The following is a 15,709-nucleotide window of genomic DNA, read 5'->3' on the forward strand; positions in this document are numbered from 1 at the left end:
TAGACGTTAGAGTGCAAAGAACATAACTTATAAAAGTTACGCCCATTTATTTTTGTTTAAAAAATTAATGATTTTATTATTGTTCAAAAATATCGTAGCCAGTTGAATTTTAGGCAAGTAAGCATCAAATTTCAATATTAACTTAGTTTTCGCCTAAATTAAAAAAAAATGGGGATAATTAGAACATTTTAAACTTGGTATATTTTCTCCAAATCATGTGCAAAATCAGAGTTCGTCCATATTTTACGACATTTTTTCCTATTGAATATATATGTGCACTACGTGTGTGCGAAGATCCAAAGGATATCAAAACACATGTCTCATGTTTTAGCTTGACTCTTAACGTGACGTGTTGTTTGGTCAAAATATGTGCATTGAGTACTTATGCGAATTGTTTAATTAAAAAATATTGATAATACTAGCTTCGTTCATAATTAATCGATATACTAGTATTTTTTTTCTCTTTTTTTATTATTCATAAAAGTTAGTCATTTCTATTTTTAGTAAATTTATCTCTGAGTATCATTGTCGCATTCTCCCTACCAATATTTACAATAGTTTTTTTTTCTCTATATCTTATCTACTTTATAAACTTTTTATTAAAATTTGTATTGTTTATTACCAAAATTATTGATAATAGACAATACAAATTGTGGTAATGAACAATTCTATAATTTTACACACCTTTTTTCCATTATCAATAATTGTGGTAATGAACAAAACAAATTTTAATAAAAAGTTAATAAAGTAGATAAGATATACTCCTTGTTTGCTTTGCTGTTATTAATTTTTAGATTTTATTTTTCATTATAATCCATATAATGCAGTCTTAAATTGATCGGGCTAAATGCACACTCCAAATGAATGGCAAGTACTAATAGACAACAGACAGTGATGGCTTAAAAATTAATCGTTCTTTCCAAATTAGTAATAGCCTAATTAGTAATCATCCTTAAATTAAAATTCGAACCAGGCGCCGTTTTATATATAGTAAAGTGACATGAGGAGAATCATGTTTTTTCAAACGATAGGAAGACTGCACTAACCCAAAGCAAATGGAAAAGCGTGTCTTAGTTAGCTATTCAAATCGAAGTACTTAACACTTTCCTAGAAACAACTAGTATTCAAATTTCGAGTGACCTCCTAACTAGTAGGGTCTCCACTATAGTTAAAGCCATGGTCAAGTCTAAGCCACAAAAACTTAGCCAAGGTCAAGAAATTTGGCCAGGCCATAAAAACAACTTGTTCACCCTAATAGTGGACAAACCCAAGTCACAAATTAATTATTATTTTCATTTTTTTTATATTTTAATTTAACTAGAATAAAAATTATCGGACTATAATAATTATAAAAAAATGCATAATTTAATAAAAAAATTAAAACCAAATCTTCGTTTATTATAGAAAAGGGAAAATTATACAACAAAATTATCGACATCCCACAAACAACACCGCGAACGCATATCACGTTGCGCCCCCTCCCCTAAGATTCCTTAGCTCTTCAACCAACTCAGCCTGCAGTGTCGTGTGTAATGTTTCCCTCCGCATATCGGTGAACCGTTGGATCAAGTATGCATTAGTACGTGGTACACTCATTTGCAGGGGGCGGTGGCAATACCGTGACTTGTACTAGCACCCTCTTCCGGTGCCCAGCGCTCTGCAGCAAACTCGTATCCGGCACCGTAGAATGGCCCATCGCGATTGGAGGACACCAAAAGCTCGCTCAACATCCTTCCTAACACCCTCTTGTTTTCGTGCGAAATAGGATTACTTCGGCCCAACCGGTTGCTGGATCATCTTGACAAACACGGGCCAACGAGGGTATATCCCATCGGCCAAATAGTATGCCCTGTTGTACTGCCTACCGTTGGCCACGAATCTGACCTCCGGACCCTCACCCCGGCACTCGTCATTGAAGAGATGAGATGACTGTAGAACGTTGATGTCGTTGTTCGACCCTGCGACACCAAAATACGCATGTCAGATTCACAAACGGTAGTCAGCAACGGCTTCCAGGATCATCGTGAGGTGTCTCCCTTTGAATCCAGAAGTGAACTACCCCTTCCAAGCCACCGGACAGTTCCTCCACTCCCAGTGCATGCAATCGATGCTGCCCAACATCCTTGGAAAATGGTGCACCCTCCCGTGCATATCTATCAATCTCTGGCATTCATCGGCATTTGGCTTCCGTAGATACTCCAAACCGAAGATAGCCTGGATGCCCCTACAAAACTGTCTTAGCGCCTGTAGGGAAGTCGTTTCACCCATCTGTAGGTATTCGTCGAACATGTCAGCGGGCTCGGCATAGGCAAGCTGCCTAATTGCAGCGGTACACTTCTGATATGTCGACAATCCGATTCGGCGGCTGGCATCACGTCGCAGGGTGAAGCACCTGAACCGTTGTGCCAATGACGTCGCTATATGGATGAAGAGCCGCTGCGACATTCTGAATCGCCGACGGAAAATCTTTAGCGGATAACGAAGGTTATCGCCAAAGTAGTCTTCCATCAGCCGTTGGTCGGTCCCGGCATGGTCACGGCGGCTTGTCCGCCGATGATGGATCAGCCGAGGAACCGCCGCCGCTTCCTCGTCAGCTTCACGTTGCACCTCTTCAACCAGTGCATCGAACTCCCCATCGATCATATGTTGATACTCATCATCGTCGGTATTCATTTTTTGAAAGTAGAATTAAGATAAATTGAAAAGAGTGGAGATTGGAATAGGGTAAAAAAATGGAGAAAAATGGGTGTATTTATAAGAAATAAGAAAATAAAAATAAAAAATCGAAACTTGGGCGGATCCGCGGCTCGCACCCAAGAGCCTCGGCCAAGCCGTCTCCGTGGCGTGCCCATGGGCGCCCCCCCCCCCCCCCGCGCCGCGGGTCTCCCTTTCCTCAGCAATAGGGAGCCGCGGCTCCCCTAAATGGATACTCTAAGTACTACTCTCTCTGTTCTGGTTAAGATGACACATTTCTTAGTCAGCACGAGATTTTTAAGTTTTGTTGTGTTTAATTGAAATGTATCTTCCTTTTTGAGATAAATTAAAAAGTACTCCATATTACATGTCCAGCCACTCCACCAACCATCTATCATAGGTGGTGGCATCACGAGCTACCATTCTTATATTTTCTAACATCTACCATTTCTCATAATCCATAAAGGTTACGTGTCAGATCTCATGGCTTGTTGAACTATAATTAATCAAAGAAAAAAGTTATTTAACCATAATGTAGTCAAGTATAATGGAGATATATTAGTATTTAATAAATACAGTGATGTTAAATGCCAAAGAAAAAAATGTTAACGTATAACTGAAATATGAAAATTATAAATATTTTATGATCTGCTACAGCCTAAAAATTAATATAGCTAAATAGCACTACTCATTATTTAATAGGGTAATTTCGGTGTTAATCTATCAAGCCCCAATTCGCAAAGCCTAGTATTTGATGGGCCTTTACTGTATTGCCCCTTACATTCTCTTTTTTATCTTTTCATTTGCGGAATCTATGTATAAATCTTTAACTTAATACTTATAAAGTATGTTATATCAACTGTACGATTCTCTTTGTTTTATTTTTCTTTTTGGTTGAGTTTATTACGATTTATGAACAATACCTTGTGTTTGAAGTGACATTATTTTTTCAATTTAGTTAAAACTGAGACAATACTCACGAGATACTAATAGATGTAAATGTTTTTCAAGTTCAATATAAATACAACACTTTCAAAGTAGTACTAACATGTATGTCTTCCCTTTTCCCTTATACTACGTCCATATTTAGGACTTCAAACACAGATTAGACTATTTCACACTAACAGTTATAAATCTTTTTAAGGATCATCCCATGGCGTATTTCTGTGTCCAGCTCCTTGCTGTGGTCTCATACTTGGTCCTGTCCGTTTTATAAAAGTTACTCATTTCTATTTTTAGTAAATTTATGTCTGAGTCTCATTGTCGCATTCTCCCTACCAATATTTACAATAGTTTTTTTTTTCTCTATATCTTATCTACTTTATAAACTTTTTATTAAAATTTGTATTGTTTATTACCAAAATTATTACCAAACTTTTCTCTATCGTCCGCGTCCATCGTACGCGCTTCAACCGTGGACGATGCATCGGGCGTGGGCGTAGGGCGCGGACGATGGCGGGCACCCACAATGGGGCGGACGATGGCACGCATCGGGCGTCCCATTGTGGATGCCCTTACGGTGGCCTTCCTCACCACCTTCGGCAACGCCCAAACCTAGCCGGCCACTGCGACCCTCCCTCCTATCCCAACCTAGTCACCGCCTATCTCTGGACCTCCTCCCCACCTCCACCCTCCACTGGCTGCCTACAGCAGTCCGCAGAAGAAGATTTACCTATCCGCCACGATTAAGACCGGGCTTTCGACTACATTTGGATGCAGTTTTATAACAATCCGCCCTGCAATTTCAGCGGCGGCACGGACAGGCTGATTGCGTCGTGGAATGAGTGGGAATGAGCTGTTTTTGGGGGTTCTGGCAGCTCCTGGGGCGGTGGGGTCGGGATGCGTTGAGCTGGAGAAGCTGAATTATGAGACTAGTATAAGTGGAACGTGAGATTCACTTTCCAAAATTAATAAAACCAAAATTAGATAATTATTGATGGACTGACGAAAAAAAATAGAATAGAATATTTAATGGCGAATAGAGTAGTTATTTGGAGCTTATTTTCAAAGATGGTCACCATGATTGACACATCACCAACTTCACAACAACCGATTGTTTTTCTATTCGATAACTAATTAACCTCTTACACTCATTACATAATTTTTTATTCACATAAGGTGGGAAAAAATGTTAGTACTCCTATTTTCTCAGCTGAAAACCGTGATGCACATTATAATAGAGAAGAGCAGAGATCAACTTCGACAAACGGAGATTCAACATTTCATAAGGTTTATAATGTAGTACTAAGTACTAAATCATTGATTGAACAGATACAGAGTGAGACACGAGTCTGAATTCCCAGCTTAAAGTCACATGAAAATAGAAATATAAACCCCCAACGATATGACCTAGCCGAATAGCAGTTGCTTCATCAAGGTTACCCGTAGAATGGTGATTCCTCCAGCTAGATCCTTGCTAAGATGAATCTTCAATCTCCCCTTTCCTCACTACACCTTCCTAACCTGAATATTATGGGTGGACTGGAACCGCCAGATCGGCTGTTTGCCACTTTGTACAAGAGCAATCTCCTCACCCTGTTTCACCATTCCTTGCTTCTATAGGAGATAAAAAGTAGGACAAGACGTGTTATCCTTTTCGTATGCTAGTAAAGAGCTAGATTTTGATGCAAGACCGAGATAATGCAAACTCTACAGAATTAATAGGATCATGCTGACAATATCTAACATTATGAGATAATGCATCATATAAAAGCTCATCGTTGTTATGAACTCAAGCTAAAGAACAGATGAAACTCCACCTGCAGTAAATCCAATGCATTTGCAAATGTCTCATCAGCATCTTCCAAGAAGTCTATGTGTATGGGGCAAACCCCCTGGTACAAAGCCAATCTCTGTTGTATTCTCTTACTGTTACATAATTAAAAACGATGAAATCAAGTTATGGCTGCAATCGTCAATGCGTAATACCATGTTTTAAGTGCCGAGGGGTGATCATTTTACTTTAATATAGATATCACCTAACATTAAGTTCCAATACAATGATGTGACTCACTCATTTGTGAAAGCATAAATTGTGCCAGAAGGCCGGTAATGGCTAAGTAGAACTGCCATGAAGCCTGTCCTAGTGAAGACGACAATTGAAGTTCCGAGTGTGTTTGCCATCATCGTCGCATGGAATGCAAACATTTCGCTCATATGATTCTGCAAAATAATGATTAACAATAAAAGACATTGACTATATAGTCAACATTTTGTAAGCAATTTAAGAAGTAACTAGACTGACCTTGAAGGCTAATCCTAGATTCGGAGGAGTTTGTGCACCAACTATAGTAGCCTCAGTCCTCAACGAGACTGTGTGCATGACCTTGACAGCTTTTAGAGGGAACCTGTTAAGGATAAAGTGTATCCAAGAATGAGATTGGCAGCGGTGTACATGGGGCAGGAGAGTTCATGTTTTCTTATTTTTTTCTTTGATTCCAATTCTAATATTATTACCTGAGTTTTTGTGTTTATTGCTTACCGTTATCTTTAATATAAGTCTCTAATATAACCTAATACAGAAATCCAACTAATTTAATCATGCAAAGCAAATGATAATAACTACGTTTATAATAGATGGGTGAATGAGTGGTCTAATATCAAAGTCAAGGAAAAGTTACTTACTTCCCATGCGCAGTTTCTCCTGAAAGCATAACTGCATCGGCACCTTCCCTAACTGCAATAGCGATATCCGAAACCTCTGCTCGAGTAGGAGTAGGATGCACAATCATGCTTTCAAGCATATTTGTTGCCACTATGACTGCTTTTCCCATACTTTGACAGATCCTTATAATTTCTTCCTACAGTTGAAATAAATTGATTTTGTAACATATTGCTACAATGGCCTGATTTTGTACAGAAGACCTCATGAGTTACCTGCAATAAAGGGACTTCTTCAATCGGCAACTCGGCACCAAGGTCTCCTCTGGCAACCATAGCCTAAAAAATACAAAAAAAAAAAACTATTATCTTTATCCCACACAGTATGATTCCTTAGTTTACCAGAGTAACTTTCCACATTAAACATACATATTTAAAGGGTAATAATTGCCAAACAGCAAGAATCCAAATTACAATCAAATTCTTTAGACATATTTGCATAAGTGTAACTTCCACAAAATTCAAAAATTGGTTGCATCATCGTTCCCAAAGCAATTGAGCTATATTCCTTTACCCCATCTGATGCAGTTATGATTGAATGTAAGTTTGGTATGGAATCTGCACTTTCAATTTTCACAATGACGTGAATGTCTGCACCAGCATCTGCGGAAGAGAGGGAGGGGGTAGGAGAGAGAAAACTTATTATTTCAGAAATACAACTGACTTTTAAGTTGTACCACTACTATAATTATATGGCCAATTCTCTGACCAAGAGTTCGAAATTTACCTTTGAGATAGTTCTTTAGTTCATGGACCACAGCAGCATCCTTGACAAATGACACAGCATAAAAGTCAACTTTGTTGTCGACTCCAAATTTAATATCATCCCAGTCTTTGTCTGTAGGATTAGTGCCAGAAGATTATTACTTAGGGGATAAAATCGAACATGATACATGGCAATCACAAGCAATAATAACAGATGATTCAATACATGTGCTATTTTATCTAACCGGTAATGGATGGAAGTGTTGCGCTTTTTCCCCGAACATTAAGATGTCGCCGAGATTTAAGTTCTCCTCCATCGACGACTTCACATTTCACTGAATCTTCAGTTTTCGATTTCACTAAGAATGACATCATACCACCTGTATGATCAAGCAATGGTCAACATCAGCTTAAGAGTTCATAGATAGCCTAATATGTCAATCACAATATACAAAAAACACAATTATGTACCATCAACGAGAAGCATGTCCCCATCTTCTACATCATTAACAAAATCATCATAGTTGACACTAACACAATCTGCAGTCCCAACTCCTCTTTGAATTGTAAATGTAAATTCCTGACCAGGCACTAAATTAATTGGTTGGGGTAAATCACCACTTCTAACCTCAGGACCCTGCAAGCAGAACTCAGATGGTCTTAATTGCACGTCAGTAAAAGTAATAAACAAAGTGAGAAATAATCGACCTTTGGAGGGCATCTCCAAAAAAAAGGACCTTCAGAAGGTATTAATTCAAAACTTTCTTTTTTCATGACTTATTATTTGAGTCTTACTTAGTAGGGTGACATGCCAGTTAAATGTTCAAAGAAGTAATCGTTGCTAAAACAAATCGAGAAAGGACATAAAAAATTAGCCCTACCTTTTGAAGATTCCGGCTGTATAATTATTTGACTATAGTAGACTCTTAATAGTAAAGGTATTTATCGTTAGGGGGATTGACATGCTTAGTAGCCTGCTAGCTTTCTATCAATAAAATCCGCAAGTGACTGTTAACTTGACAAAGCTGTAATTAGAACAAACAATCAAATTCATGTTTACCACACTAGGGAAATTTTGAAAGCAAAAGGAAGAGAACTTGCCTTGGTGTCAAGCATGATGGCAATAACATTGTCCTTCACTTGGGAATTATATTCTTTAACCAAATCAATGACTTTCTGGTGTGATGCATGGTCTCCATGGGACATATTAAGACGAGCAACATTCATACCAGCCTCAGCCAGCTTCCATATCATTTCCTTAGTGTCGGTCGAGGGGCCAATTGTGCAAACAATCTTTGTCTTGCGTCTAACCATGGGCTTAGACCACACTCCCACAGATGTGTCACCGAGTTGGGGAATCAGCTGAGAATACTGATTTTGCACTGCAGCCTACTCAAGGAAATAAATTAAATGGAAAAACTCTAATATCTTCAATAATAAAGCAACACATAGCCTTCAATATAGCATAATCAGATTTTAAAAAAAAAGTAGCATAATCAGATTTAACTAAATCAATTTAACGAAACAGATTTCTACCAGCGGAAAACAATTCTTCTTTCAATCAGTATCCCAAAAACTGGAACAGAGAATTCCAAACTAAGTTGAAGATACTAGTACAAGCAACAAAGAGTAGCTTCCAACTTTCCACCAAGTAAATTATGTTAAGCTAACTACAAGTACAAGTAACTGATGGCGGATCGCATAAATTCAACACACTCCACAAGTATACAATGCTTCAAAATTACTTGGGGAGACGCACAGATGCTCACTATTTGAGGAAGAAGAGAAGCAAGAAACGAGCATTTACCATGAAATGAATTCATCATTTACAAAAAGCAACACAAACTATAATATAAGAACAAACCTTGGTTAGGTCTTCAGGAGACACCGGAATCACTTCCGTGGCAGATCTCCTGGCCACGACCGGCGATCTGACATGCACGGCTCCGCGACGGTTCCTCCTCTCAGTTTGAGCCAAAACCTTAGCTTTGAAGCCGCAACCCGGCTTCAGCTTCTCTGAGCAGCTCTGTGGAGAGCTAGAGTTAGGATTGGCCAGCAATGAAGCATGAATCGACCGCGTCGCCACCACTTGCGCCATCGTCGCAAAAAGCTCGAAGAGAGAGGCAGGGAACTGGAAAGAGATGAGTGAGTTTGAGGCAATGTGATGGAGAAAAGAGTATAAATCGAGAGAGAGATTGGAAAAATCGCCTATAAATTTGGAAGTTGTGTTGGGGTTGGGTGGTCTCGTTTGTATCGATATTGAAGAAAGAGAAAAATGGTGGCTACTTGCTTGCTTCTAAGCTTGAAAGTTGAATCTCTGTCGAAACAGTTGGGTTGGGTTGGGCCGTTGGGGATTTAGAGGGATTTCACTTTCATGTTTAATACGGCTTCGACGGTGTCGTTTCATCTGATTGTACCGAGAGCGCTTTAAGGGCCCATGAACCAAGCCCATAGGGGCCCATAAAAGTCCATATATGATATGATTTTATTTACATTTGTGTGTAATTACTTTTCATTTAATCTACTTAAATTCTGAATTTGTTGGAATTTTATCTGGTTCAATTGAATTTGGAACATTTATATGAAAAACACACCTCGACGCTCTAGTTATAAGTAGTAATTAATTTTGATTGGGGTAGTTGGGTTTTGTGGACAAGTTTTGCCTTTTCATAGGATGTAATCATAATTTACCCAAGTGGTCACCTATTAGCCACATGGTAGGTTAGTTAAAATATATAGTGAACTACGTAAAAAGTCCCTGACGTTTCTAAAAGTTTCGATCTAGACCCCTAACAAAAAAAAATATCCCAAGAAGTGTCTAACCTTCAACCTAATCACGAATGGGGTTTTTTCAGACGAAAATACCCTTCAGCCCTAAAAGGGCATTTCAGTCAAAGCGCAATTAATCTGCAGTGGCCGCTCTGCAATGATGTGTGCGACGACATGGCGTGATGTGACGGCGCACGTCAGCCGTCAGGGGCGCCAGCGGCTGTTTAGTGGACTACCCATACAATTGCAACACGTGTTGAAGACTTTCTACGTGATTTAACAAAACAAGTTTCAAAAATTGCATACAGTTTCCGGCTCTAATCAATATTATTTCCGGCTTATTTTCACTCCCGCCTAAAGTTATAACAAAAAAGGGAGTTTACCGCCTTAAAACTGCAAACCATTGTTTTCATTTCTTCATTCTCCCTGCTCTCCATTGCATGAATGGCTCCTAAGAGGAAGCGAGCTGGGTCCTCAGGTGCTTCCACATCACGAAACTCTCGCCGTAAAAGGGAACCAATACCCCCGCAATCGCCACCACACCGACCACCACCGAGACATCCACCTGTGGTCATTGATGTGGAAGAAGAAACCTGGGATATCCGAGATCCTGAGCTCGATTTTTTCGTCCCAGAGGATGAATATAGTAAGTTAACCTTTAATCCTCGGTTTGTGATTTAGGGTGTACGAAATTGATTTTTTGTAAATATATATTTGATCAGCCGGATATTGATTTTGTGATTGAGGCTCCATAAATTGATTTTGTTGTGAATTTTGGTTTACTGTTTGGTTTGAGTTTTATATGTGCGTTTATTGTCTTCCTTCCTAGGGGGATGCACTAGGTAAGTTTTCAGTTGCTTTCCATCATGGAGGTTCATTCTTCTCTATGAATGATGCGAAAAAGTATGTTGGTGGGCATTTGACATACTTCGATTTCTGTAACATAGACAAATTCCAGCTTATAGACCTATCGAGCATGATATTAAGGTTAAAGTATGATAGGAAGATGATATGTGAGTTCTACTACTGTGATCCAAAGTACAGTCATGACTGCGCAGGGGTTTTAATCGGAGGCCCGTTGTTGCCCATTGTTGAGGAAACACATCTGAAGGATTTCCTCAAAGTAGCGTCTACAACGACAAAGTTAGTTCACATCTACGTTGTGGAGATAACCCGGGCTCAAGCCATACTAAAAAAAATGAAGGAAGAAGCGCAAGGAGCTTCTTAGTTTCAAGGCGTCTAAACCCCCAGGAGTCATTATTGAAGAGATTGAAGAAGCCACACCGAATGTGCCAAGGCAAAAGCGTAGACCTAAGAGGAAGCAACGGTCTCAGTTTGAAGGGCACGGCAGGAGCCTTTAATGATTGGCTGGTATGATAGGGATGTTGAGTTCGAGGAATATCTTATGAAAAGTTTAGAAGATGATCATGCTCAGAGGAAAAGGGTTGAGGAGGTAGCCAGGCAAAATTTGGCGAAAGCATTTGAAGCCGTGTCCCCTGAAGCTCCGGTCTCTGACTTTGGAGAAGTATCAATACATGACGTGGAATTTGTAGCAGAAAAAATATGTGTAGTTGACTATGTTGGAGAAGCAGAAACTGGAGGTGGAGACTCTCATGCACACATACAAGAGGTAACGACTTGTGTGATTTACATATTGATTTAGTACATTATTTGTGATTTAGTTCTTGTTTGTAATTTAGTCCTGCATTTGTGGTACTGCATTTTGTAGGATGTAGCTACAGCTTCATCTGTTGACCATTCCAATCCGATTGTCGATTCCCATGCACAAGTAGCAGAGGTAATGAATTGGTGTGATTTTCATATTGATTTAGTACCTAATTTGTGATTTAGTTCTTGTTTGTAATTTAGTCTTGCATTTGTGGTACTGCATTTTGCAGGATGTAGCTACAGCTTCATCTGTTGACCATTCCAATCCGATTGTCGATGTCGCTGAACAGGCGACTGAGTCTGAATCTGTAGTTCACCAACCATCTTCGGTCGGGCCAGGAGCATTTGTACAAGAAGATGTGTACCGACCGGTATTGGATGATGGTAGTCAGCCACAGCCGGACATACGGGTAGACAATGATTTCTTTCCGATCATTGAGGACATTACTCATGAATTGTTCATGCACGAAGCTCACCCAAGTGCAAGAGCCAGCTCCAGCTGAAGCAGCGTGTGCAGAACCGGTACCGGTGGTAGGAGATGTACCCCAACAGGCTGATGAAGGTGTTTTTTGTCCGTCAGCCGATTATGTTCCCGACGGATGTCATCTTCATAACGAGGGCAGTAACGACGAAGATGATGATAATGATGTCGGCCACTTTATCTCGTTGGCCAACATGTGTCGTGATGAACAAATGTTTACCTCGTATTACGAGTCGTTACATCGGGAACAACAGCCGGAGGAGGTGGCGGGACAAGACGGGATTGAGGAGCCATCGGGCGAAGCAGAAGGGTCTGGCCAAGGCAGCGGCGGGTCCAAGAAAAGGCGAAAGTACTCCCCTGTTGTTGAGAAAAGGAACTCGGCAGACTCAAACCCTCTGTTCGAGCAAGAGACGGTCGATGAGCTGCAAGATCTCGAGGACCTAGAGGATTTGGAAGGTTTAAGTAGAAAGGGTATCAAGTACACCCCATTCAAGCTGACAAATGATTTACTAAATTGGAAGCGTGGTGATTTTTTTAAGGATAGAGAATTTTTTTTCAAGGTTATTCGACAGTACGTAATAATGACGAGACGCCCAGTACATGTGAAGCAAAATGATGGCAAAAGACTTCGTGCTATTTGTAGAGGAAAGTCTTGTGAATGGTATGTATATGCAAGACGGGTCGAAGCCCACAACGATACCGATTTTGTTGTACTGGATATGCAGAGAGACCATGCACACACATGCTCTCAAGTGTTGGATCAGAGATGGCTGACGTCAAAATGGCTAGCTTAGCGATACAGGGAGAAGATAAAAGCGAATCCCCATATCCCATTGGCAGCCATAAGGCAGTGTGTGGATGAGGAGTTCGGACTCCGAGTTGGCAGGATGAAGGCGTACCGAGCAAGAGACAGTGCATTGGAAGGTATTTTTGGCAAGGCGGGACTCCAGTATCGGAGACTTTTCGATTACAAAGCTGAACTGGAACGGACACACGCTGACTCTAGTGTGCACATTCACTACGAGAACTTCAGGGATCCTGAAGTTGTGTGCCCGCGATTCTTGAGGTTTTATACTTGTCTAGGGCCGTTAAAAAAGGGTTGGATGCGTTTTTGTCGTCCGATTATCTTCTTGGATTCATGTTTCTTGCATGGTATGTACAAAGGCCAACTTATGACGGCCATAGGAATTGATCCAAATAATGGTTGGTGGCCTATTGCATGGGCGGTGACTGAGGCCGAAAGCTACGAACAGTGGAAATGGTTTTTAGGCTATTTGGCAAAGGACCTCCTCATACATGAAAATGCCCCCAGATTTGTCTTCATGTCTGACCAGCAAAAGGTATGTGTAATGTGATTTCATTAAAAGGTGTATACGTTGTTTGTGATTTCTTTTGACATACTTCAATTGTGATTTTTAAAATATTGTTGTATTCGGAGTGTGATTATAATATTGTTGTATTCTGTGTCAGTGGTTGTGTACATGTAACAATTTGTGGTGAATTTAATAGGGTCTTGCAAAGGTAATCCTTGAGGAGTTTCCACAGAGCGAGCATCGCTTCTGTGTGCAGCACATATACAACAACTTTAAGAAGCGTTTCATCGGAAAGAATTTTAAGGAGATTTTGTGGGAGCTGGCGGCGAGTACAACCCAGGAAGAATATGTTGAGTGGATGAATGCACTGCGGATTATATATCCACAAGCACATCAATACCTACTCGGCGTAATTCGGAGTGTGATTATAATATTGTTGTATTCTGTGTCAGTGGTTGTGTACATGTAACAATTTGTGGTGAATTTAATAGGGTCTTGCAAAGGTAATCCTTGAGGAGTTTCCACAGAGCGAGCATCGCTTCTGTGTGCAGCACATATACAACAACTTTAAGAAGCGTTTCATCGGAAAGAATTTTAAGGAGATTTTGTGGGAGCTGGCGGCGAGTACAACCCAGGAAGAATATGTTGAGTGGATGAATGCACTGCGGATTATATATCCACAAGCACATCAATACCTACTCGGCGTAGCTCCCAAGGAAAAATGGGTGAAGGCTTATTTCTCTCCGCATGTTTGCTGTGATGTTATCCTCAATAATATCTGCGAGACCTTTAATTCGAAGATAGCAATTGCTCGTGAGTTGGCCATTGTCACCATGTTGGAGGAGATCAGGACAAGTCAAATGGAGAGGATACAGATCAGGGGGCCAGTGGATCAAGACGTATGATCATGCCCTGCCGCCTGTTATCAAAGAGATTGTTAATAAGTATTTGGCGAGGGCTTCTTCATGGAGACCCACATGGAACGGACAAGATTCTTACCAAGTCTCTGGACCGTCAGGTCAGTGCGTAGTAAACATGCGGGAATTTACTTGTTCTTGCAGACTTTGGCAGCTGAATGGAATCCCATGCACTCACGCCATCGCTACAATCAACAAGAATGGTAAGGATGTATCTGACTATGTCTCCCGCTATTATTTGCGGTCCACCATGACGCTATTGTATGAGAATGTCCTCTACCCAATCAACGGGATGGATAATTGGCCGAAGAACTCAGAAGTTGGATTTGAACTGGCACCTCCTAGGACAAAGCGGCAACGTGGACGGCCAAACAAACTGAGGCGTGAAGATCCACAGGTTCGTTAGCATGCAAATGGTTCTGAGTCTTTGCGCCGAACCTTTATACTCAGGTGTCGTCGGTGTGGACAAGATGGGCATAACAGAAGAACATGCACTAATGATCCTCGCATAGATGCCCGGACCGAAGTTGGACAGAGTTCAAGTTCACAACCCAGTGATCCTTGTGAGCCACCCACTGTTCTAAGGCCTAACACTCGTCGGGCTACGCGGTCAAGCCAGGAGGTAATGACCACCATCACCTTTCGTTTTGATAAACATTGAAACTCAATTTGACCGGGGTTGTTTTTTGTAGACTAATCCCACTGATTCACGTCCCAGCACTCGTCGGTCTACACGGTCGAGCCAGGTAGTTTTCAACACCCTTGTTGCACTTTTACTTTCCATAAAATCCAGTTAACAATCACATTTTTTTGTGATATTTGTAGGACAATAACAATCTTCCTCCAAGCACTAGCACTCGTCGGATCAGGACGCATCCTCAACGTTGTGGCCGTCGAGGGGATCGTGATTGAATACCCGCGCTTGCGTAGTATGGAACTCAGCCAGGAGGCAATTGTGTTGGTTTATTTTTTGTGTCTCGTAGACAATGGTGAATGCGAACCCTTTTTATCAAACATTATTCGGATATAACCTTCGGTGATCGGTAGGGATCATCTTTAGAAGACACTTGTATTAACTATGCATTTTGTGTGTCGTAAACAATAGTGTATTTTAACTATGCTTTTGTCAAACTTAATGCCTGTTTTTTTGGAAAACTTTTGGTATGACTTTGGTGTATTCTGTATCACAAGTGCCCATAACCTACATCACACAAAGTTCTGTAAGTCGGGTGTTATTTCAATAGAAGATGCGTACTTCGGAAGTGATTAAACTAAAAACTGCAAGGTGTTAGTTCATACGACAGTGTTCCAAAAACCATATTCTCGAACCAGATTTCGCCAGCGGAACTTCAAATTCTTATTACCAAAATTCCCCCTCATCACTTGAAAAAAAGTGGTACCATTAAATTAAGAAAAAAAGTACAAAGCACAAAAATAAGATTACAATTTTCAGCATTCGGGACGTTTTTTTGGTTCTAAGAAGTTCTGAAGTAAGACCTGCA

At 40.5% G+C, this 15,709-nt stretch overlaps 1 protein-coding gene across 1 annotated transcript; it reads right to left on the bottom strand.

The window, feature by feature from the left end:
* Positions 1-4,892: 4,892 nt before the first annotated feature.
* Positions 4,893-9,388, bottom strand: LOC121794665 (plastidial pyruvate kinase 2-like). The gene is made up of 12 exons (XM_042192938.1): positions 8,924-9,388; positions 8,161-8,448; positions 7,531-7,696; positions 7,305-7,439; positions 7,082-7,192; positions 6,869-6,957; positions 6,571-6,633; positions 6,319-6,494; positions 5,939-6,041; positions 5,708-5,856; positions 5,454-5,562; positions 4,893-5,250 (listed from the first exon to the last, which is right to left on the bottom strand). The coding sequence occupies exons 1-12, from the start codon at positions 9,155-9,157 to the stop codon at positions 5,143-5,145; spliced, it is 1,731 nt and encodes a 576-aa protein (XP_042048872.1). The 5' UTR covers positions 9,158-9,388; the 3' UTR covers positions 4,893-5,142.
* Between the last annotated feature and the right edge of the window lie 6,321 nt (positions 9,389-15,709).

The sequence above is a fragment of the Salvia splendens genome, chromosome 3, assembly GCF_004379255.2.
Source record: "Salvia splendens isolate huo1 chromosome 3, SspV2, whole genome shotgun sequence".
NCBI classification, from domain to species: Eukaryota; Viridiplantae; Streptophyta; class Magnoliopsida; order Lamiales; family Lamiaceae; genus Salvia; species Salvia splendens.